General features: G+C 38.5%; 1 protein-coding gene across 1 annotated transcript in view; it reads left to right on the top strand.

Moving 5' to 3' along the window:
• zswim6 (zinc finger, SWIM-type containing 6) overlaps positions 1 to 23,858 on the top strand; it is a 49,726-nt gene that overhangs the window by 3,599 nt on the left and 22,269 nt on the right. Inside the window, exon 2 of the mRNA XM_005459665.4 lies at positions 22,773 to 23,129. Within this exon, the coding sequence (XP_005459722.1) occupies positions 22,773 to 23,129 (357 nt within the window). The remainder of the gene's footprint in view (positions 1 to 22,772; positions 23,130 to 23,858) is intronic.

The following is a 23,858-nucleotide window of genomic DNA, read 5'->3' as shown; positions in this document are numbered from 1 at the left end:
TTCAAAAACCAAGTATAAGATATTCTGATATGTTGGGGTTAGGCTTAGGGTCAATGTTTCAGGTTACTGTTTAGGATTAGATTTATGGTTACGGTTTAGGTTTGAGGGTTGAGTAGGTTTAGGTATGGGTTTGAAGGCTAGTTGTTAGAAGTAGGCTATGAGGGTCAGGGTCTAATTCAGTTTGCGGTCAAAAGTCAGAAATGCATCCTGTGTGAAGAAACGACAACTTGTGCAAAGATTTCTTGAGTCGTTACGGAACAAGAAAATAGAAGCAGAAAGGGAACAGAAAGTAGAACACATTAGAAGTAGTATTGTTGGATAAACGTTGTGAATACCCGTTGTTCGACACAACCAGCCAAAATTGTGCCAATATGTAGTCTACACCCTGCCACTGGCCTGTACTAGCTTTGATTTGACTGGTGAAATCTCTCATCGTTAGAGGCTGTAGGCACCTTCTCCAGGAACACAAAGTGGGTTCAGAGGGAGGGTGATGTTGCTAATGACCACCAGTTCTCTTTCCATTGGTTTTGATGTAAAATTAATCAGACTAACGAGTTGATATAATAATTTGGTGATAGCTTCAACTGCAATGTCAGTACTGAATGTTGCCAAAGCAGAAAAACAACCGAGAACTGCCACAGCTGCTGTAATGCTGTTGTTGTTGTTGTGTTAGCCTTTGCTGATTAATTTTATGATGCTAATAGCAATTCTCGAGAAGGTCACACTGCTTATTCTATTGCTACTTGTTGTCTTCTTCAAGTTTAACCAGTTAGCAACATCACATCCAGTAGTTCTTCATGCTGGGAGGTACCCACTGTAAAGTGGAGCCCTGAAAATGCCCCCAATAGTAGTGTCTACATGCCAACATTGTAAAGCAAGCTTACGGATATTGTATGCTAACGTTGTATAATTAGAACTAAACATAAAGGAATCCTGAAAGTATTTTCATGGGTTTTGTAGTTAATAATTTGGGTTAAAAGTCCAAATTAATAGATTATCTTGTGATGGTATTAGATCAAGTTGAAGGCTCAGCAGATTTATTTATAGATCATCCTACAGGGGAAAAAATATCATATGAGTACCCTGACAAAGGGATCAGGGGGTCACGTCACTGGGGCTCTTCCTGTGAACTGCTGATATCTGTAGAACCTCCTTGCTAGCATTTCTCAATAACACTTCCTTGATGTTGAAATGAAGACAAGATTTCAGTCTCGTGGTCAGTATTGAAGGAACTAATTGCTTATTTATGAAAGTGTCTAAATAATAATGGCTGCTAAATAATAATAATGGCTGCTGCCTCCTGCACCCTGAGGTTTTCGCTGTAAACATGACGTAGAGCATTTTATAGACATCAGTTCACAGAGTGCAAGTCTGAGCTGAAGTATAGCTTTGAGCTGAAGTATAGGCTGCAGTGATTGCGTCTGCACTGAGCATGGTTATTTTAGGGAGTAGAAAAAATATCAGGACTGTAAACAGCATCACATTTATCTGGGCAGGGAGACACATCTATATGTATATGTGTATGTCAAATTCTACATATGACGAGAAAACGTGCTGTATTGTGTTTGCTACCTGTGTTTCCCAGTTATTAGCTTGCATTTAAGCTGCTTGAACTTTTCAGGAGGTCAGGTTCATAACTTACACTGAACTTAGACTTCAGAAGCACTTCTCTCTTTCCCTGATCCTTTGTTGATTTACTTCCATCTGCTTGAACTACATTGGGTCAGAGGTCTTTGAAATATCGATGCTGTTGGTATTCAATACTTGTTGTTTATGGGAAAATGGAAATCCCTCCCCCCTCTTTCTTCTTCTTGCTTCTCTGCTCAGCCTGGAATGAAAGAAAATCGAGAGTTAGCTTTATAAATAAAGATGATTCTGATTAATGTTTAAGCTGCTCATGGTCAGAAAACGACAAATAAATGTCCAGCACAGTGCCACGCTGTTTTGTTTTTTTTTGTTTGTTTTTTTTGTTCATTTAAAAAGTCAAGCAATGCACATGAAAAAAGGCAATATTTACTATAAAATGTAACCACTAGATACTGTGTGTTTGAGCTAGCTAATATCATTCTACAAGCAGCTGGAACTGCATGTTAATGTACACTTTCATAATGCAGAAGCTTGTAAATAATCTTTAGTTAACCACTTTTTCCTGCATAATAAGTGAAACGTTCATTTATTACTGAGATACAAGAGTGTTGATGTTGAAAAGAACAGGATCTGAGTCAACTTATCTGATAACTGATTAATAATCTTTCAAGCAAAAAATGGCAAAAGTTGTTTAGGTTTTGGACTTTTGAAGCTGTCACCCTGGCTTCTGGAAAACTGGCATTTTCCACCATTTCCTGACATTTATGTCAACATTACTGTCATTTTGTACACTGAAGTGCAGAATTTGAGACTCAGCCCTCAAGTCTGTCACCGGCTTGTTGCTTCATAGTCAAGAGGGTTGATAGGCAGTGATGACTGCCAGCATGTCCACCGGGCTCGTGTGAGCGCATGTAGTTTTCCTCACATTTCATCATGTGATATTCAGGCAGCTCTGTTTCTGAGCTCAGATGTTGGGTAAGGTTTGAGTCTGCAGGCAGCATTAACACTCGAACATCACTGGTGCACTTCTGTAATCACTGGAGCCGGCCGAAGTCCAGCCCAAACTTTGCCTGTTCTAGTTCAGCAGTCTTCTGAGGAGGTGCAGCTTCCTGCTGATGGTCAGTGGTGATAGAAGTGCCCAGGTCCTTCAGACGAAGTACAGGCAGCTCACACTACCCCCGAAAGCCACAGTGGTTCAAAGAAATGGTCCTTTTATATACTTGCCTCTTGTTTCTCCCTTTTCTTTCCCCTCCTTTTTGTAATTTCAGTGCTTGTTCTTTTTGTGCTTTGTGCATTTGCAAGCAGGTGCAGAAATCCTGCAGCCACTTCTGTATTTTGAACCCTTTTGAAAGTGAAATTACACAGCTATTATCAGTGGAGTGATGCATAAGGCGGTAGAGGTGGATGCAGCTAGGTACAGATCCTGAACCTCTGTAGTCCAGTGGTTCCAAACCTATTCCTAACTTTTGTATTTTGAAGGTTAAAAATCCAGCGTGCTGTCATAAATGAAAGCACTGCTTTTTCTTCACGTGCACATACACACATATGCAGATGCTTACACGAAGCCTCGGGCCTTTCTCGTGTTCAATCATTACTTGCTCTCATCTGCAATTTTATGAAGAATCAATGAATTGGGGCACACCTACTGAATGATGCAAAGCCTTGTAAGTATGCCGAGGGACGACCACACTCAGCCTTTTAGCTTGTTGATCAGCATTAATAGTCTGTGCATAGGACCTCAATATGCTTCTTCTCTGCAAGATCAATTTTTATTGGAGCAACATTGGCCGCATGCTGTGAGAGCAGCCATTGGCAAAACTTGCCATTTTGAAAAATGGTTTTACAGCATAGTGAGCCTACCTGCGTGAGATTAAAAAACAAAGCGTCGAGCAGTGGGTGTTGATGTCCTACAGCAGAGTTGGTTTCAGTGGAGTTGTTGTTGCTGGTTGAAGACTTGGAGTAGTGCCCAGGTATTTTTCAGGTCATTTCTGTTTCCACATGGATGGCAGCGGCTCAGCTGATGCAGAGTTTTGTTTGGCTTGTTCTTTTAGTACTGTATTTTTCCCATTTATCAGCAACTGCCAGTGAAGAGAAACCAAAAATAGTTTTTGGCCAAGCATATCTTTTTTTTTTCTACGGAAGAGCTATATCTTAAAAAAAAGGAAAATAATCACAAATTTGTAGCTCAGCTGAATGTTGGAAGTTTTTAGCTAACATTACTGAAACAGGAGGAAACAGTGCATTTCTTGGAGATGTACAATTGGTGTTTCAGTAGGATTTGGAATAGCTGAATGAGATTGAATTTACATTGAGGTTTCTCTCATAAACTGTATATAAAGGATGGACTTGTTTCCAAGTCTGAAAAATTAAGCCAAGAAAATATCTTAAACTTGCATTTCAGCAGGAGGGGACTCTAGTTTCAAAGGGAAAACAGCCAGTTTTACTAAGGGAAAAAAGCCTTGATGTCAGTAAAAACTTAACTATTATTCAGAACAAGATGGTGGTGGTGAAAACACTCAGTGGGAGTCCCAGAAATTTGATTCTGTTTATATGGACGAGAGAAAGACCAAAGAAGTCACTTGGATGAGCGACGAAAACCTTTCTCCCACTGAAAACACAGCATCCAGATGAACGGAATCAGCTTTCTGGGATTTCCTAACCTTGATGATTGAACACACATCAAGACACTCGGTGGAAGCTTTTTAGCTAATGTTTGACCTCATGGTGTAGACCATCTTTTATATACAGCCTATAGTTGCTAAGATTTTTGAACAACATTGCATCTTAACAAGCTGTAATTACATGCAAATTTTTAGAGATTTTTGGGGGACTTTTCAAAACGGATATTGATGACAACAAAAAAAACACTCCATGTCCGTAGGTATGTAATATAAATATGTTGGTATATAGTTAATTCTGCAAATCTCTTACTACGGCTAGTTTAGTGTTTCTGATCTGTATTCCTCTGCTGCATCCCTTCGTCATTAACCTTCAGCTTGTCAGAGAGGAGAGGCGGCGGAGAAGAGCAGCGGATGGAGGAGGGGAGTAACTAGTTTACCTCCGCCTGACTCGATTGGCTCAATAAATCCTGTTTTGTTCTCATTGTCATTCTTGTAGCCCAACATGTTCACCTGTCCATATCATGCCCCTGCTGCTGCTGCTAGTGTTTCATTAGGAATTCATCTGCTGATTATTGTAGTGATTTATCATTCGCTCTATAAAGTGTCAGTAAATAGTGAAAAATGCCCATCACGATTTTCCCCTAGGGGCCAAAGCGACATCTTCATATTTCTCCTTTTGTCTGACTACAGTTGTGAAATTCATAATTTATTTACGGTAGTTATAGTTATATTTTATTCCAATTTAGAGCGTCAGTGATTGATGTTTAGTCCCATTCATATTTATAACCATGTATTTTTAATAAATCAATTTATTTAGAGAAAAAAGCTTGAATTAACATTTATTTGGCCAAATGTGTAGCTTTGTTACCTTTGTCTAGCAAACAAAGGTAAACTGAAGGGTTTGCAATATTTTTTTTATTCGTTATTAAAAAAATTGTCTTCTTAATAAACAAAATAATCAGTCAATTAAGAAATGGTTAGCTGGATTATTCTTTTGTTATTTGCAGTTCTATCATGTGAAACCCTAATGCAGCACACTGTTAAGAAGTAGCTAATCTGTCTTTTTTTTTTTGTTTTCTTGGGAAATAGATTTCGTTGTCAATTAGCTAATTGTTTCAGCTGTAGAACAGCCTCTGCCTCCCACAGTCTGTAGTGGTGTCTTTTCTTGGCAGTGTCTGGGGAGTGCTATTCAACCTCACACTGTCTCAGCAAGTCAAAGCCTGCCATTGCTACAGCTGTATGGGAACATGGGGCACCAGCGTGAAGTGGTCCCTGAAGACGATGGCCCTTTGGCTCACTGCATATCTGCAAACAGAGCACTTTAGTTAACAGGTGAAGTGCTTGGAGCATTTCAAACTCAGGATTTTCTGAGGTCATCACAGCAAAACAGTCTTTCCTGTTCTCATAAAGAGGATGCCAAGGAGCTTGTGATCAGTGTTGCAGACCAAAGAGAAGCTTTTGTCTCTGTAGAGCAGGCAACTAACCTCTCACAGCCTCAGCCCTGATCAGAGACTGCTTATGAGCAATGCTTACCTTTTAATGGGAACTTAAAGCTATCATCAATCAGAGGCTATTACCTTAGCTCACAACCAGAGCATGCTTAATGAAGACTGATGCTCCTCTCCTCTACCTATACAATATATCCTTTTGTAGCCTTGGAGTTATTTTGTGCACTTATCTGGACAAAGACATGTGCATTTGATTTGATTTGATTTGATTTGACTTGATTTTTTTAAGCAGTAAAAGATTCCCCAGCAATAATGTCCTGGTTCACATGGAGGTGAGGTAATGTAACTGACCCAGTATCTGTGTTGGTGTATGGAGGTGCTACAACTGTCAGAGAGACTGCTAATGCTTCATTTGTAATGCATAAGGTATAAACCTATTGGAGTTGTACTGAAAAGGGAAATGATGGGATCATTGTGTATTTGTCAAATTAATTAGCAAATTCCTATGTAATTGCTGTAATTGTTCATTTAATCTCTCCAGGTGTTACACTACTTTATTTAAGCACAGCATCTTTACTGCAGGATATCATAAAATGATGTTTTATTTTGTAAATTATGGATGATTAGAGAGATGGCCTTGCAATAATAAAACTAATAATAATGATGAGAGTAATCACTACTGCAAATACTTTGACTTGAAATTGAAAAAATTTTTAAGTGAGTATTTTTCTCTTTAGCAAACAGAATAGACTTAATAAAAGTAACACCCTAGTTCACTGGTGGTGGCACAAATGTAGATCCCACTGGTGCAGCGCTAAAATGTGCCATTGTTTCAATGTCAGTGTTTAATAAACTCAGAGGAAAGACTTCTACAAAAAAAGTGATTATAAACACTTAATACACAAATGTTATGGAAATTTAGAGTAGGTCTCTTCTCATTAGTAGCCATCAAATGTCCACCCAGAATCTTGAAGCTTAGTTTCGGCATTGTTTCCAAAATTATATTCAAAATATGCCCTGTGTGTAATGTAAAAGCATGCAGATTAGCTGGATTATCATTCTAGTCTATATGTAGGAATGATGGGGCGGATTCAAATTTAAGTATCGGTGTGTGTCTTTCCTGCGTTTGAACCTGCTCTGCTAGATAACGATTTTACCGTCTGCTCTCATTATCTATATGTCTGTGCATGTTTGACTCCGGGAGAGAAGTTGTCAAAGTGTTTGCTTAGTCAAATTCACAAAGTACCCAGACTGTGTGTGAAATAACGTAAAACCATTGACTGCTGTACCCGTGACTATTTACTTCCTGTCTTTACTCGGGATCTACCGCCTACTTTCAGTTTGTTATTCCGCCTCTTTGCATGCTCCACCTTGGCACTTTTGTCTGCATCTGTAATAACAAGCAAATGATCTTGTTCTCCTGGTCCAACTGTCATCTCTTGCTTTTCCCCAAACTTCATCACAGCTCCCAAGTTTCACTGACTCATAAATACGAGTGCCTTGGAGCTTTAAAAGTATGTCATGTTGAAACTTGGACAAGTAGAACCAGGTTTTAAGGCTCGTCCTGAAACTATTTGTCTGAGGACTTGAGCTTATTGTTGATCTAATGTGAAAATATTTCCTGATGAAAAAACATTGAACAAACAGTTTACTTTTCAACCAGAAATACCAATCATTATGAAGATTGGCTGCCTATTGTTTGGATGGTGCAGTGTTCGCTGGACCAAACTAGCTATATGAACTCTGTACTTTGTGCTGAAGGAAATTGTTATGTGTTGTATGCTGTTTTCTAAAACCAGCATACAACAAAAACGAAATCAGTAGAAGCTGAAATATCTCATATGTCAGGTTCAAACATACAGAATCTTACATGTTCTTTACGCTCTCAGGTGTCTTTCATAGAGTTGTATACTGAGAGCCCCATCCCCAATTCAAGTAACAAATGTTCTTTTATTGTTACTTGAATTGGGGATGGGAGAACTAAATCATATTCTTAATTAGTAAATGTGTTTTCCTAAACTCTTTCTTGTTTTATACTATTAAATTTTACACCATTTCTACTTCAAAATTTTTTAAGTTAAAATCATTAAATACAGTATCTGGCATTTTTATATTCTTGTATGTTATGATAGATTAATAAATTGACTTTTAAACTATTGGTTACAGTTAAATCAAAGACAACCCAATTATTTTCAGCTTGTTTGACTTATTTTTCATTCATATATTTCACAGTAATACATTAAAATAAATTTTATATAAAGAAATAAGATTTTTCTCTTTTATGTTGCCTCCTGAAAGTTGTATTCTACTGATGATCCTCAATTGTATTATGGAAGAAGCCAGTCAAAGCCATTTAAAAAGACTGACTAAGAAGCTAAAAGGGAATTGATTAAAGATGCAGATTCTAAAACCAGTTTTAGTGGTCTTTAGTATTTTTCACTTTCACTTTTTTGTGTGGTTTTTTTTTTTTTAGACTTTTTTTTTTAATTTAAGAAAGAAACTCTTGAGTCTTTTTGTTCATCCATGCCCTAATATTGCATAGTATATTTTTCTTTCTGTTAGACCATCAAATTGTATAAAAGCAGTTTGTACTGCAGGTTTTTTGTCAAACATGAGAACTATAAAGGAGTCACTGGGTGCTTCATACAACCGTTGAAGTGGTGCTCTACATGAGACTGCTCTTTTATGTCTAGAAACACCGGAGCGTGCCATTAAGTGATAGCAATATGATGAAACTGTAATAATTTGAATGCACCCGTCTATCAGTTGCTTTAATTGCTTATACGACTTCACCTCAGGGATGACACAAGTTCTCACAAGCCCTGCTAAGTCATCCAGTTTATTTCTGCACAAACTGGGTATGCCTGGCATGCGTCTACAAGTTGAGTCATTGTTTTCATCTGTTAAAGATGAGTAATGTCAGTACTTGTGATGGAAACGGGATGCACTTGAAAACCGCATCGACTGGGCTTTAATGCAGTTTAAAGCAGGGAGCGGCGGCAGAGCAGGGAGGGAGGGCTGATTAGATGAATGTGTGCAACTGCACGCTGGAGGAAGTTTCAAGTGTTCCAACTCCCTCTAAAGTAAAAGCACAGAAGTAATATCAACAAAATGCACTCAGAGTCCTGAAGAAAAATTAGATCATTAATTCTGATACAATTATTGATATTTGAAGATGACCAAACTTCTTCTTTTATACTTCTTTGGTGCTACAAGATTTGCTTATTTACCTAAATTCACGCTCTTGTGTTTTCCCCTTACTTATCTATCTTTTCCTTTCTTAAATTCAACCCCGTCTTTTTTTTTTTTTTAATTGACCAGAAGGTAATGTATTAATTAGTGAGGTTTGGACACACTCTTTGATTGCACTATAGAACTTTATTACTAGCCCTAGAGTCATTAGAGTAATTTTAGATACAGTAGTTTGGTATTGCCTCGGAGTGAACACTCATTGGTCCTTTAACCTACCCTAACTCTGTATTTTGGATAAAGGCAAAACAGAACTTTTTTTTCAAAATGTATTTAGGGGGTAGGTTCAAATACTTTTGATGTGTTACAAAAATTACATATAGTATGATTGCTCAGGTTTACAGCTAGAGTTTGTGGCTGTGGCTGATGATGTCTTACATCTCTGAGGGTTAAAAGTCTTGGGGTTTTTTTTTTTATTTGTGTGTGTGTTTTTTTTTGTTTTTTTTGTTTTGTTTCTTTTAAGCAGTTGTTCCAAACCCCAACGATTGATTTTAGAACCTGTAAATGACAAACGTCTGCCATTCTGTTCTTGCCAAATGACCTAAATAATCAATTGATTGCCAAAACACTTGCCATTTGAGTCTGTTTCCGATTAACCGTTTAACTAACCGTAGCCACTAACCAAAGATGTAGCAATGGAATAAAATGAAATGACGCGGAGTAGAATTGCAAAAGAAAACATTCTCATGTAAAATGCTTCATTTTGTTAAAGGAGAGTGAGTTAGTACTGGTTTAAGCAGCCAGTGAGCAGCAAGGCTGCTCCAGCTGGTGACTGAGATGCAGAACAGAAAGAGGAGGTATTCAGACAGATAACAGAGGAACAGCGAGACAACAGAAACCAAAATACCTGCAGAGTGATCAGTTGGACAGTAGCTCAGTGTGATTATAGTGTTGTTTATTTTACAGTCCTGTCACACCTGCTCTTTAAGCACACAGATATTCTTGCTCCAGAAATGTTGAGCAAGCCGTATAGTGTGTTTAGCCCAAACAGAAATGAGGCTGAGGGTGTGTAACTCTGGTTTGATGTGCTGCCATGATAAGGTGTGACCCGCATCCTGTTTTGACAGCGAGGGGCCCCTCCTCTGCCGTGACGTTGTAGGAAAGCATTCTTTTCCTCCTGGAGGCACGCCGTTTGTGACGTTACACTGTGACAGTTAAACAGTCGGTCTGAGACAAAGGCAAGCACAGGGCATGTCGTCAGGCTAACAGTCCAACACGCGTGTTGCATTCGAACAGTTTTTGATTTGAGTGTTGATTTATTTATATATGAACAAGTAGAGCATGAACCACTGCTTTAAGAGCACAACCTGGTTTGCCATTCTGTCTTTTGATGGGCCTTTAAACTGCACAACAACACATACACCAATGTGTACTTTTTATATTCAAGCACAAATCACAATCTCCAGTAAGGAAAGGAATAAATTAAAGCTTGAAACACTGAACTCAGCAGTATACATAGAGCTTATATATAATGTACAGTATGGCTACAAACCAGTGTCTCAAGGCTGTCTGCAATGTTTCAAGTGAACGTTCCTTTTATTTATAGGAACTTCTAAACTTCTAAATTGTAGAACAGAAGTAGTGCAGCACATCAAGCTGAAGTGTGTGTGTGTGTGTGTGTGTGTGTGTGTGTGTGTGTGTGTGTGTGTGTGTGTGTGTTTTTTGTTTTGTTTTGTTTTTTTCCCCACTGAGAAAAGTTGAAGCAAACCCAGAGAACATCTGCATCAGCTGAACAGCATTTAAAGAACACAACGGTCATAATGATTCAGAAACTCTGAGTCATCATTTACTTGAACACACAGTATAAGGGAACTGTGCCCTTTTAGTTCTCTCTTTTTGATGTCTCCGGGTTTACTTTGGTAGAAATGTATGCAAACACAGTGTGTGAAAAGTGAGATATGAAAATACGCTTACTGGAAAGGGTTGGCGCAGCCACATTTGGTTTGGTTTAGTCACTTATATTGTTCATGTGACGCCGCTTCAGTGATGCTCTTTTGACTTGCAAGATGCAAATGTTAGTAAAACTCAAGGAGTCTTAGTTGCATACATTCTAAAAGAAGCACCTGACAAAGCCAAGATCTGTTTTAAATTTACTGCCATACATACGCACAACCTATATTGCTGTCGTCGGGCTTTTTGTAACCTCAAGGAATCAACTGGTGTTAGTGCAGAGGTCAATGGTCACAGTGCTTCTTGAAAAGAAAACCTTGTTTGCTGGTGCTGCAGAATCTGGCAGACTGGACTTTGCACGTATACCTTAAGGTTTTTTGTTGGGGTTTTTTGTGGACATGTTAGACTTTTGGTTTAGTTCACCCTTTAAAGCTTTGCACCACCCACATATTTCATTTTCACCGTAGCGAATAGAAAGAGTCATTATTGGTGTAGTGGTGTATATAAAGATGAGAATAGACAACCTCCCCTGCTCCCCCAATGACGACTTTTAACACCTCAGCATATATCAATAAAGATGTGGTTCGATGGCCATTAGAATAGTTTCCGGGATTTTCCGAGGGTAGCTGCATGGGCAGAGACCACCCTCGCTAACTTGTGATGCAAACCACAACATTCTGTTCTATAAGCGGGCCTGAAGTGTGACACAAACTGCTCATTTCCGAGTATTCCTTACAAAAGGATTATTTTTGTATGAGTCAGTTTCTTCTGAATGATTTTTTTTGGCTGAGTTTCTTCTGAATGATTTGAGTGGGAAATGTGAGGGATAATTCTGTATTTGTTTGAAATGTTTCAGCTGGTTATAGGCTGCACCTGGTGATAGTACTTTAGTACTGTATAAATAGAAGTAATGATAGTTTCAATATTATAGTGTACTAACAACATTCTAGCAGGGAAATTCCTGGATATAGAAAAACACAATGTTTCCAGTATTTTTTGTTTTTGTTTTTTGTTTTCTTTATTTGTGTTTGGGCAAAGGAAAGTGGAACGGAGCATATTATTATTATTTTTCCAAAACTGACAAACAACTGGGTGTTGAGAAGTTGTTCAGCATAAAACTAGAACACTAAAATGATAGTTTAATTTTTGATATCAAAAAGGTTATTTCTCTCCGTACTTTCATACTGGACACGGAGAATAAAAGTTATGGCCTTGTTGCTGCAACCAGCACATTTCAAAAGGTGCAACTTTCAATTTGAAGGCTAATGTTCTTCATTTCCAGTTTGGATCACACTTTCACACTTGTCACAGTTTCACTACTGCTTGATTGTGACTGTTTGGAAACAAGTAGGTGTCTTCTATTCAAAAAAAACATACTGTGGTAGCCTGCTAGTGACCAGAACAGTCACAAGCAGGTCTTTGGTACTGGACCATATATCTCTTTGTGACCAATTTCATGCTCGTAACAGCCCCCGACCTCCAGCAACCACCAACAATCACTTCCCAGCTGGTCCCAGAATACACACATTTTACTGGTGAACTGTGGTTACCAGCAAGTCGATTTCACATCAACTTTGAGCGACTGGTGGTTGCCAGATGGTCCCTGACAGGTCTCTAGGCTTGTGTAACTGAGGTTGAAGAACGCCATGAGTGTCGTTGATGGTCGTGGGAAAAGGGCTATATTTTTTCCAAAATAAACCAGTCACAACCAAATTTGAATCCTCTATGACATCTGTTACAATTTTCCTAACAACTGTATAAAAAAAATAAGAATAATGTAAGTATTTTAACTTTTAGATATACTTCTGAGCCTCGTACTTTAACCGAGCACTAGAATTTCATGACACATGTTGTGCTTTTTTTTTAAACTAAGGCATTGCTTACACATGTAGTGTATATGTGCTGTCTTTTTTTTTCTCTCTTTATTTTCTTTTGCAGTGACGAAGACAATAATCTCAGGAGATGGTTTGTACTGATTCAGTTAAGGGATATGGTGACATTAAAGAGAAATCAAAATGCAGAAACAGCTGGAGTTGCACCAGCACAGTCCCACCGGAGCAGAAAATATTCAAGTTAACTCTAAGTTAACTTTATCCACTCAGAGATAGTCTGAGCTACTGCCTCTTTCCACATTGACGTTTTTTTCTTGGGTTATTTTTGGTCATTGTCATGGCACATGTGGTCAAAGATACAATGTTAATATTTTAGAGGACTGAGTGTACCTCAGTAGCTGTACAGCAGGTCATCTGCTAATCACAAGGTTGGTCGTTCGATCCCTGTCTCCATACCAAATATTCTTGGGCAAGATACTAACCCCAAGTTACTTGCTGATGCATCCATCAGCGTATGAGTGTGTGTGAATGATAGACAGAGAGCACTTACATATAACAAGCATAGCAAAAAGTGCTTGTATGAATGGGTGAATGAGGCAAGTTGTATTAAGCGCTTTGAGTGCAGCACATATGTATGAATATGTAGCAGCATGTTAAATATCCAACTTTCTGCTTTTTTAAAACAAAGATTAAACAGGTGAGAGAAACATTAGAATTAGAAACTGGATGCAGTGTCAGCTACCCATGCCCTGGCTTCTGCTTCATATTTAGCATACACACATAAAAGAAGTATTGATCTTCTTATCTAGCTACCAGCTCTCAATGTCTCAAAGTGTCAAACAAGTCCTCTCACGTACATGATTCACAGAATATTCACTAATCACATCTTGGAAAACAAGATTTGATCAGCTACAATCAGATCAACATGTAAGCAAACACTAAAAGCTTGCATTTGATTTTATTTATGTCTTTATGGGATTCCTGAGCTCATTAGTGGCAGCAACGCTGTTCTGCAAGGATCTCTGTGGAGACCGTGCAGTATCTCAGGGGTGGGAACAAATGGATTTGGAGAGAAGAAGCTCTGGCTGCCTTGCTGATGGTCCTCAGAGGCTAAACAAATGACTTTTGCACAGCACATCGGGAACAGACACCACTCAAACAAATGCTTTTAAATGGGGAAAGATGGGGAAGCAAAGATCCTCTTCTGTCCCTTTAGAAGCTTGTTTTCAAACCTCTCATGGCCATTATTTTTCATCTTAGAAGAGGCACACTTTTAAAATGCTGGTGAAACTGCATGTTTGTCTGTCCATGATCCTCCACGGAGGAGCTAGTTTAATCAGAGAGTGAAACACTGGAGGTTGTTTTCTGATGTATTTTCAACTCACAGCACCATGTGCCCTGTACTCTGTGTGACTTTAGACATTTATACTGTGTAAGAAGAGTCTCTAAAATAAACAAACACCAGAACTAATCGAATTGATTTAACACCGTGTAAGATTTAACTTGTCGCATTATCAGGAAAATCAGTTTCGAGTATCAAAAGTAGAGGTACTCATTACACAGATGACTGGCTGTAAGTAGGCCTTAAAAAATCACTATTTTAAGTAAACTAGAAACCTTTGGATTAATAACTATAACTATATGGTAATAATAACTATAACTATATGGTAATATTTTTAGTTTGTAACATCTATCAAAGGTCATTTTGTTCAAAATAAAGGTAGTGATGGTGTTACGGTTACAACTATGATGGCTTAGACTTCAGGATTAATTACTGCGGGTAAGTTGAGATGTTGTGTAAGCTATATATAAGAAAAGAAATGTCCTGCTTAATTTAACATGCGTTCCTAGTACACAAGTACTATATAATACCATGTGTCTATAAATCTATGTTCTGTATCTGATTTTTTAAAAAAAAACTTCAGCAGCTCAGTAAAACCAAGGCTGAGAAACGGTAACTTCCCCAGAGGGGCCTCCAACAATACAAGTTTAGCAAGCAGCCGTTTGACAGAACCTGATGAGGCCCTCTCTTGAAAAGGGATTCCATTTTAAAATGTAGATTTATGACATTATCGGGACCAGGAAGCAAATTTTACCCTTAGCTCAAAGAATGCTAGTAAATGATGATGTCAGTTGCAATTACAGATATTTTAATTAAAATATTAGGATTTGCAAGAGTTCACTGACAGTGAATGACATTTGGTGATGACAGCTGAAATAACTGCTGGCTACGCAAAATGGGTTGGCCCTGAATTAAACTTTTCTCTACTTTGACAGCAGAGAAGCGAGTTTCACTGAGAAGAAAGGGTGCTGTCAATTCACATGTGACAAAGTGGTAAATACATATCAGCTGCAAAGTGGCTTGTAGAAGCATAACAAATATGGACAGGCTGAAACAGCTTAAGTAGCACGCTCTATTTAAGATGGTGAGTTTGCTAAGTAGAAGAGTATCAGCTGATGTGACCTGCTATTGAGATCTACTGATCTCAGGATTTTCCTGGATCTTTGTCTAAGTCCGGTCTGAAGGAACACTGTGCTTGATTTATCAGATTTGAAAAGATTTGAATCTACAAAAAACAATATTCTGCAGTTATTCTAGATATCAATATGTTTATTTTTTTCAGTATTTGGATCTTTTAAAGTCCAAACAATTAATTTAATAATAAAGAAATCATTTGCACTCTAATCAAAATAATAATATAGTCTTTTGCAATTCAAGACTTGGAAAAATGCTTGACTGCTGTGTGTGACACCTGCTCTCATAGTCCTCAAATGGCATTACATGAAGGCAGTAAGGAGTGCAGCATCTCTAAGTGCTTTGATAGTTATGTTCTTAATCGATTCATCTGCTGCTGCTGCTATTAGAGTGGTATGTTGCTGTTAAAAGGCCAGTCTCTCTATCCTTTCACTGCCAGATTAAGTAATTCCAACTGCAGTGGTTCTTTCAAAACCATAAGAGTTTTTTCCCCATCCTCGCTACAGGCCAGACAGGCCTCATTGGAGCCTGAATGGCAGCAGTTAAACTCAAATATCAGCCTATGTCCTCTTTTTATTGCATGGTGAAATGGGCTTCCATGGTTTTTACTGGAAGAGTTGTTTTGGGTTTGTTTTTTTATTTTTATTTTTATTTTTTCTGAGTGATGAGACCGTATGCAATTTCTCATGCATGGTGAAGGTGGCCTCTTGTTTTTCTGACAGTGCTGAGGAATTTCTGTCTGCTCAGTCAAAGGAGGACTCATTTAGCTGTGTAGTATTTCATTGCAGTTTGCTATTTCTACAGTTCTGTTTCAAAAGCAGGACATTGGATACAAGGAAGGAGATCACTGGCTTTGGCTATAGTCTTGTTTTCCCTAACTACCTTTTAGTCACTGTAGGGCTATGAGAACTGGCACAAGGTATGACATTTATCGGCTAGCGTGTGAGATTGATTAGTAGGTTCACGGTGTGAGGAAGGAGCTTTTGGTGTTCACTTAAGAGGAACACAGATTGACCTAGTTAACTCAAATCCTCATTGACCTTATTTCAGGTTTGCCTCCATCAGCTCCTTTCAAGCCCCTTTTTCTAGCAGGTTAACTTATTGACAGTGGCTAACCCAGTCACAAGGGGTGGGGGCAGTGTACTCTTAGTGACACAGCCAGTCTTAGTGGGGAGGATCGCTTCAGGAAGGCCACCTGGCATAAAGATTTTGCCAAATTAAAAACATGAATCATGAAGAATGAGATTTCCATACCGGATTGGTCTGGGCCCGGGCTTACAACCTCTGCCTCCAGTTTTGTTGGCCAATGGGGTGCCAGTGGAAACTGTGCTCCTATTAGCTACAGACTAATGAAGAGGACAAGGGGGAAAGGCATGTTTGAAGACAGTTAAAGAGAAGGAAGGGGCTTCAAATGTAAGGGCTGTGTTGGTAAAGGGAAAGAGATGTTTGTTATGATGGAGAGAAGGATTTGGGAATGCTAGGCTAGGCAAGGGTTGAAATGGGTATGTAGTATGAGTATGTATGAGTATTATAAGAGGGACAGCTCAGGTTTTGGGCATGTGTAAAGGAAGGTTACTGAATAAATTTGACAAAGAATGTTGATTATGGAGTTCCCTTTAATGGTTGCCACCACCATCAAGCTGTTAAAAGAAAAGAAGAATACCTTATGAACGGTGGCTCTTTCATGTACAGTAACATATTAAATACTAACTTTGCATTAAAATAAAAAGTAGAATTAACATAGATTGTATTTCTTGTCCTCTCAGTCCAGAAAATATTATGCCTCAGCATTGTTGACCTTTGATCTTGTCACCTATAGTGTGATATTATGGTGTATTTAACATATAATTTAATCTGAAACAAGTTCATCTTTAAATACATTTCTCTAAGTTTCTCCTGAGATACTAAATTCACAAGAATGGGTCTAGGAGGATAAACCATAAATATATCGCTGACAGCTACTGATGTTGCCAGGTGGGAAGTGTATATTAAAAAATAAAAAAAAGAAGATAAAAAAATGCCTCTAATTTAAATTCTGCAATTAATATTTTTGTTGTCTACATACAACCTTTTTAGCTTGAGCTAGGTAACTTGCTAGGTAGCAGTGGTCTCAAGCATAGCAACATTCATAAGGATTACATTAACCAGTAAAAAGCCATCACCCACACCTGTTTATGATTCATATGGAAAACATGAAAAAGAAATGGTATTGTGATGGTATTGCACTATAGCGCTTGTTAATAAGTGCTGTAGTGCAAGTTCTTAAGTATAAGAAATAAAATCAGACTGGCTTTCACTCATAATGCAAGGAAATTGCATAATAACACAACATCCCATTCATTACCCTTAACAGTTTTATTCTGTCTCGCAAAAAAAACAAACAAATGATGAAATCATGAATTTGTTAGAAAAATGTGTTGATCCAATCAACTGCTAGAAATAATGAATCACAAAAATCGATTAGGATTAGTGGCTATACCATAAAGCTCTGAAAGTGCAAGCTGATCTAAAACCAGTAATTAAAGACAGAATGTGATGAGTCCACTGTGACTATCGATTGGTTGTTTACTGTTCCTTCCTACAGCCCCAGAGGCACCTCGGTATCTCTATGGGTGAGGGATTAGGTTCCCCATTGTCACCAGAACCAACACACAATGCACACACTGATAAAGTCAAGATACCACCTTGGCTGAAATCCTTGGCCACACTGCGGTGACTTACCCCTTACAGCCACAATTTCAGTGCGCGACAAAGCTCACAGTTGCTGGCACAAACGCCTTCTGAGGCTGAACTCTACATAGAGCTGAGCTACTGCTGTTTCACGGGCTAACATCCTATGCCTGTTTTCAACCACCGCCCCCCTCCTCTGTATAAGCCGTCTCTATAGGATTCAGTGAATCCTATAGAGACAGCTTAACAGGGGGTGAAGTGTTAAACCTCAATTTTGCGAGCGAGTGTATTCAGGGTATCTGCAGCTCTATTTATATCTGAAGAAGCAATTTTCTTTTAAAAGCAAGTTTCTTTTTAAACAGCATGTACGATGGCCCTTAATGCACTGAGGCGTATTCAGATGCACCAAAACAAACAAAGAAAGCATCTTCACTAATGTGACAAGCACGTATGCAGTATGTACTTGCTAAAAGAGGTTTGCTTACTATTGAAAACTAAACCAGCATTATGTGCGGAATGTACATTGCAGATAATGCTAACAGCCTCCCACAATATTATTATTTGGTCCTGCTTTAGTTTTTTTTCTGCACATAAACATTACAAAATAAAATGAAAATATAGTATTAAATATTATTTTTCCCTAATTGTTCTGAAACAATTAGTTAGATTAAGCTGTTTAATCTTTGCTGGATTTCAGACAGTGGTGGAAAAATAAGGTTCTACCTCAACACTTCTATTAATTTGGTCATCGGTTTTTTTTTTTGTTTGTTTGTTTGTTTTTTTTAATGTCAAGCTCTTTCAGTCGTCTTCCTGAAACAAAGCCCCAGAGGCCTCACTCATATAAGGCTAGATGCTGGTTAATGACCCCCCTAGAAACCACATTTCTCTAGAGAAATAAAATTTGTTCCCGATTGGTTGGCGTGTGGTTGCAGGAGATTCCTTGCTGTCGCTGGGTGAAATTAGTTTCAGAGGGGGTGCTGCACCAGCAGATTGTGGTGTTTGCCTGTAGTTTTCATAGAAGATGCCCACATATATGCCAACAGTCACTGAGTGATAGTGAAACTTGAAAAAGTGCGTCGCAAACCAGAATTGGAGAACTTCAAAGTAAAAGTTTTGTCTTATTGTTGAAACCAACATGTTTCAAAAGGAGCAGCTTTTACTTTAAGAACAAATGCACTCTCTTTCTGGTTTGTGTTAATTTCACTAACACTTAGCAAGTAGTTGGTGAGCATTTGCAGATAAATCGACATCTTACGCACCGACCTTGTTGCAACTTACAACTGTGAGGAAATGAAGAGTGGTTGAGTCTGTTTGTGACTTCTCTTGCAAAGAGTTGCAACCAGTTTCATCTAGGGTCAGCAAGCAACCTCAAGATGAGCCAGTGGTGGTGTCGAGGGCTTGTTGGGTACTTGTACAGTAGAAGACCTCCATTACAGCATTTACCTTGAAATTACGACTTGACACTGGCGAACTGCAGAATCATTACACAGAAAACAAACTGGTAGTATGCTTTAGTTCCAGGGTTCCTAAAGTGCCCCAAAGACCAATAGCAGTCCTTGAGATTTCATTCATGGAGAGCTCTTATATTTAGCAGCGCAGAATTAGGGGTAAATGTACCAAGTGGAATAAATTACCACAACAGTAACTATCACCCCCCCTAAATGGACGCATAGGAAACATGAATGAAAAGTCTTTCAACTGTGCATTTCTCCTGCGTCACATCTCCAGCTTTAGTTCTTAAAATGCTCCAGACTAGTTTCCTGATGTGTCGGGAGGGAAGGAGTTAAGTTTGGTTGCTATGTGGTGTACAGAGCTGTATTATGCAAGCTGTGAAGAGCAGACAGAGAGAGCGAGGAAGTGCATTACAGAATGCTGAGCTCAGGGCTTTGGCTCGCCGCCAAGCAACTCCTGCATGTGCTCACTGACACACTCAGCTGAGGGCATACCGATTTTTCCAGCAGCACAGTGGTGGCCTCCTCCCTCCTCTCGAGTCACTCTCTTTCTGTTACGTCAGTGGTTCAGCTGTAGGCCAGGCATGACTGGGGCAGGGCGGCGTAACAGAGAGCACCACACATTTCATCTCGCGTGTGTGTGTGTCTGTATAAAAAAAAAAAGACAGGATGTGGACTGGTGGTTGTGTGGTTGACTGAGTGTCTGCTCAGCTGGAAAAGCAGAAAGAACTGAAACACCTTAGTTTTTTTTCTCTTTTCTATTTCTATACAAGTTTCACTCTCAGATATTGTCTTGTAGTCCTTCCGCCTCTTTTGTTTTTTCTCACAAAGCACCATCACATCTGCAGACAAACACCTACTCTTGTTTGCTTCTTTTACCGAGCAAGGGAACATCCGATTTTGATGTTGCAACTGCAGAACTTGTATTCAGCACTAACATTAATAGCTATAAATATGTGACCACATGCGTCATAGCGATATTGCTGCAAATACTCATAGCTGTGACACAGATTTAGTGCTGTCCATAAAAACACTTGCGCCTCTCTCAATCTCTCTTCTTTTTAGTTTAATCTCTCGTTTCAAAGAAGTTGAGCCGCAAATTTTACATTTATGATGTCATTCAATGTAGAAAGGCTTTGAAAACATTTTTGCATTTATTTAACAGTAAACAAACTGGTACTATGAGATTTGGTGACAAAAAGTGAACTTGCAGGGAGTAGAACACTCGTGCTCACTTACTGTACTCGGGGTTTTGTTGGTGTGCCATTACTTGGCCTGAAAAGACCAGGAGCTGATAGCTAATGTTAGCTAATGTTAGCTAAAGTTAGCTAGCCTCTGGTCTTGCTCTTTTTCAACTCATGCAGCCTTTGCACAAGCTAAATGATTGCTGACAGTACAGAAAGTGTTTTGGAATCTCCCTAATATGCTTAAAGCAGACTTATAATGCTAGTTTCCAGTTCACTATTTTTATTCTTGGACTCTATTGCTGACTCACAATTGAAATAATCTTGATCTCCCTCGTGTATCCCATTAGTTCATCCTCTGTCTGAAAAAAAGAAGCTTTTTTAGCTCTGTTCCCTCTATCTTAAAGCCAACTTTGTTCTGACTGACTGCCTGCTCTTGACAAACAGAAAGTTCGTACGTGGGGCTTCTGTCCTCACAGTCAGAGATATATGCCTGAGATGACCGGATATCATACAGATACAGTTAGAATAAGGAATATAATGGTGTGTGTGTGTGTGTGTGTGTGTGTGTGTGTGTGTGTGTGTGTGTGTGTGGGGTTGTGTGTGTTTGAGTCTTGGTTGAATATCTTAATATCACTTGTCTCATTTCTAAAGAGATATGATTTAAATCTCTTTCTCTCTCTTTCAAACGATTACTTAAACTCCCCCATAGACAGCATCTGACAGAAGGTTGGCTCTTTGATGCATTTCCCATTTTCCTTGGCTCAAGCGACCATCTAATAATGCTGTCTGTCATCTGTCACTGTCTGGCATGGAGGCTTATCAGCCTCCCAGTTGGCCACGTTACATGATTTTCAGTTTGAATGACAACATGATGCAAGACGTACATCATGCTCCTGCGATTCGAGGTCTAAATAAGCCACTGTTCTGCTCGTGTATCGTAAAATGAGCTGTGCATGTGCTCCCTGTTGTAAGATTAAAACAGTACAGACTAAATGAAAATGTTTATATCAGTTTAGCTCTGGCTGAGCTTATGAAACCATCTGTCATCAACTGATAACCCACTAACTCGGTCAGATTGTCCATTTATTCTAATTACAGAAGAATTTTACCCATAAAGTACTTGTTGCATTGTCATATTCTGCCAAAACATGTCCATCTGTTATGGCTCTCAAAACTCAACACAATATTTAAAACTCACTCCCACGTAGTGTTGCTGTTCTTTTAAAGCTGTATTTGTCACATTTGGCTTTTATTTATGTTTTTCCCTGTCAAAACTCCTAAGCTGGGAAGAGTAAGTTCAAGGTCGCATTCACATTAAAATACGTTTTTTAATTCTTTTTTTCCCCAAACACACAGAGGCCTGTACATTTTGGCCATGAGAGGGCCATAGGTTCAGAATACAATAACAGTTCTCAGTGCCTGTGAATGATCCTGTCATTGCTGAAGTGCTGTTCAGGGTAAGGTAAACACTAAAGGTGTTGTGGAAAGGAAATGAAAAGGAAATGAGAATATTTTGGTCTTTGCACTCAGTCGTGCCCTTTACCTTTTTTGTGTCCATGTTTTTTTCACCTGGGCAGCACTTTGTCAATCACGTGAAATTAAGGTAGAACCAAAGAACGAGAATAGGATCATTCTGAACAACATCCAAAGATAAAAATAGTTGTATGAAGGGATACATTTGTAGTGAATTATTACCATAATCTGGCAACTCATTGTTTAACTGACTGTTTTGGAATACTCTCACTAGCTCCTTAATGCCAAAAAGTAGTTATATTATATTATATAGTATAATATGTTACCAAACATATATTATATGATATTATTGTATTGGATACAATTATAACAACAATAAGCTTCAATTCACTTTAAGTTTTATTTAAAAAGTCCTAGAACACATATTTGTCTGAAGGTACCTTATATTGTAAGGGCAACTGGCCTTTTCTCTAAAAAAAAAAAAAAATGAATATTTTAAGTCCTATAGAGTGTAAACAGTTAAGGACCCAGCACCGATCCTTGTGGTACTCCATTATTTTGTATATTGTAAGGAACATGTTTTTTTTGTTTTTTTGTTAAGATGTTGGCCAGTCATTTTGTTTAACTTCCTAAAGTTTAAGATACCAGTTTGTTTCTGTTGTACCAATGTGCTCTGGGTAGCTCAGTAGATGTTGCACGAGACTTTTAATCTCAAAATTGTGGGTTTGAGTTCCATGCTGGATGCAGGTTTGTTGGAAATTATAAATAAACAAAGTACATCTTATTTTAATTTTAAGTCGTGGATTGTGATTATGCACATGGTGAAATTATGTACATGAAAATACATGGTGCGATTCATTTCTAATAGTCATTTCTGTCTCTTTGCAGGTTTTCACCTCAGTGGCACAGTAAGGGAACCCGCTACACCCTCTGAACCAGAGCTAGTCTGCAATGTGAGCGTCAGCTTCGACCGCTGCAAAATCACAGCAGTGACATGCAGCTGCGGCAACAAGGACATTTTTTACTGTGCCCACGTTGTGGCACTCTCACTGTACCGAGTACGGAAGCCAGAGCAGGTCAAACTGCGCCTGCCCATCTCAGAGACTCTATTCCAAATGAACAGAGATCAACTGCAGAAGTTTGTTCAGTACCTAATCACAGTGCATCACACAGATGTGCTGCCGACAGCACAGAAGCTGGCAGATGAAATACTGTCACAGAACTCAGAGATCAACCAGGTCCACGGTGAGTGGAGGCACTGCTCTGAGGGTGGTTTGTGATTTTTAGACAAAGAGCAAGCTGACCCTAAACACAGAAACAGACACAAATAAATCCAGGTACCTGGATTAGATTAGATTTTCTTCATCTTCCGCCAGTGGATGTCCAGTTGTCATCTCCATATGTACTGTGTATGTAAGTGCACCTGTACTACAGCATACAAGAAGGAGACATTCTTTGTGTGTATTTGTGATACATTGTGACACATAATTCACCAATTCATATATATTTGAGCAAACTTCTGCCTGAATACATTATCTTATGTTAAAAAACTCTCTTGTATATGTAGCTTTAGTATCTTAAAATTAAACTGAAAATTACCTTCTTGAACAAATTATCTGCCTGAAAATGTACCTGTGTGTTTTTGAATTACATTAGTATTAATGGTCTTATGTACATTGTTGTACAGAGCAGAAAAAATTTAAAGTAGTGCTGCAGCTAACTATGATTTAATTTTACTGCTGAAACTGTTGCCTGTACTGATGAATCATTTTACCCTTAAAATGTCAGAACATCGTGAAATTGTCCATTTTAACTTCCTGAATCCCAGGTTGACAAAGTAAATCTTTTAAGTATTTTACAATACAGTATATGAATGTTTAAATTATGATTTAAATGACTGGTTATCAGAATATGAGGGTGACTAAGTGTGTACATATAGTGGAACATATTTAGCATAAACCTTATGGATTATAT

Source organism: Oreochromis niloticus, linkage group LG7, assembly GCF_001858045.2.
Source record: "Oreochromis niloticus isolate F11D_XX linkage group LG7, O_niloticus_UMD_NMBU, whole genome shotgun sequence".
NCBI lineage: Eukaryota > Metazoa > Chordata > Actinopteri > Cichliformes > Cichlidae > Oreochromis > Oreochromis niloticus.
The sequence above is the reverse complement of the archived record's forward strand: the minus strand, read 5'-3'. Positions and strand labels throughout refer to the sequence as shown.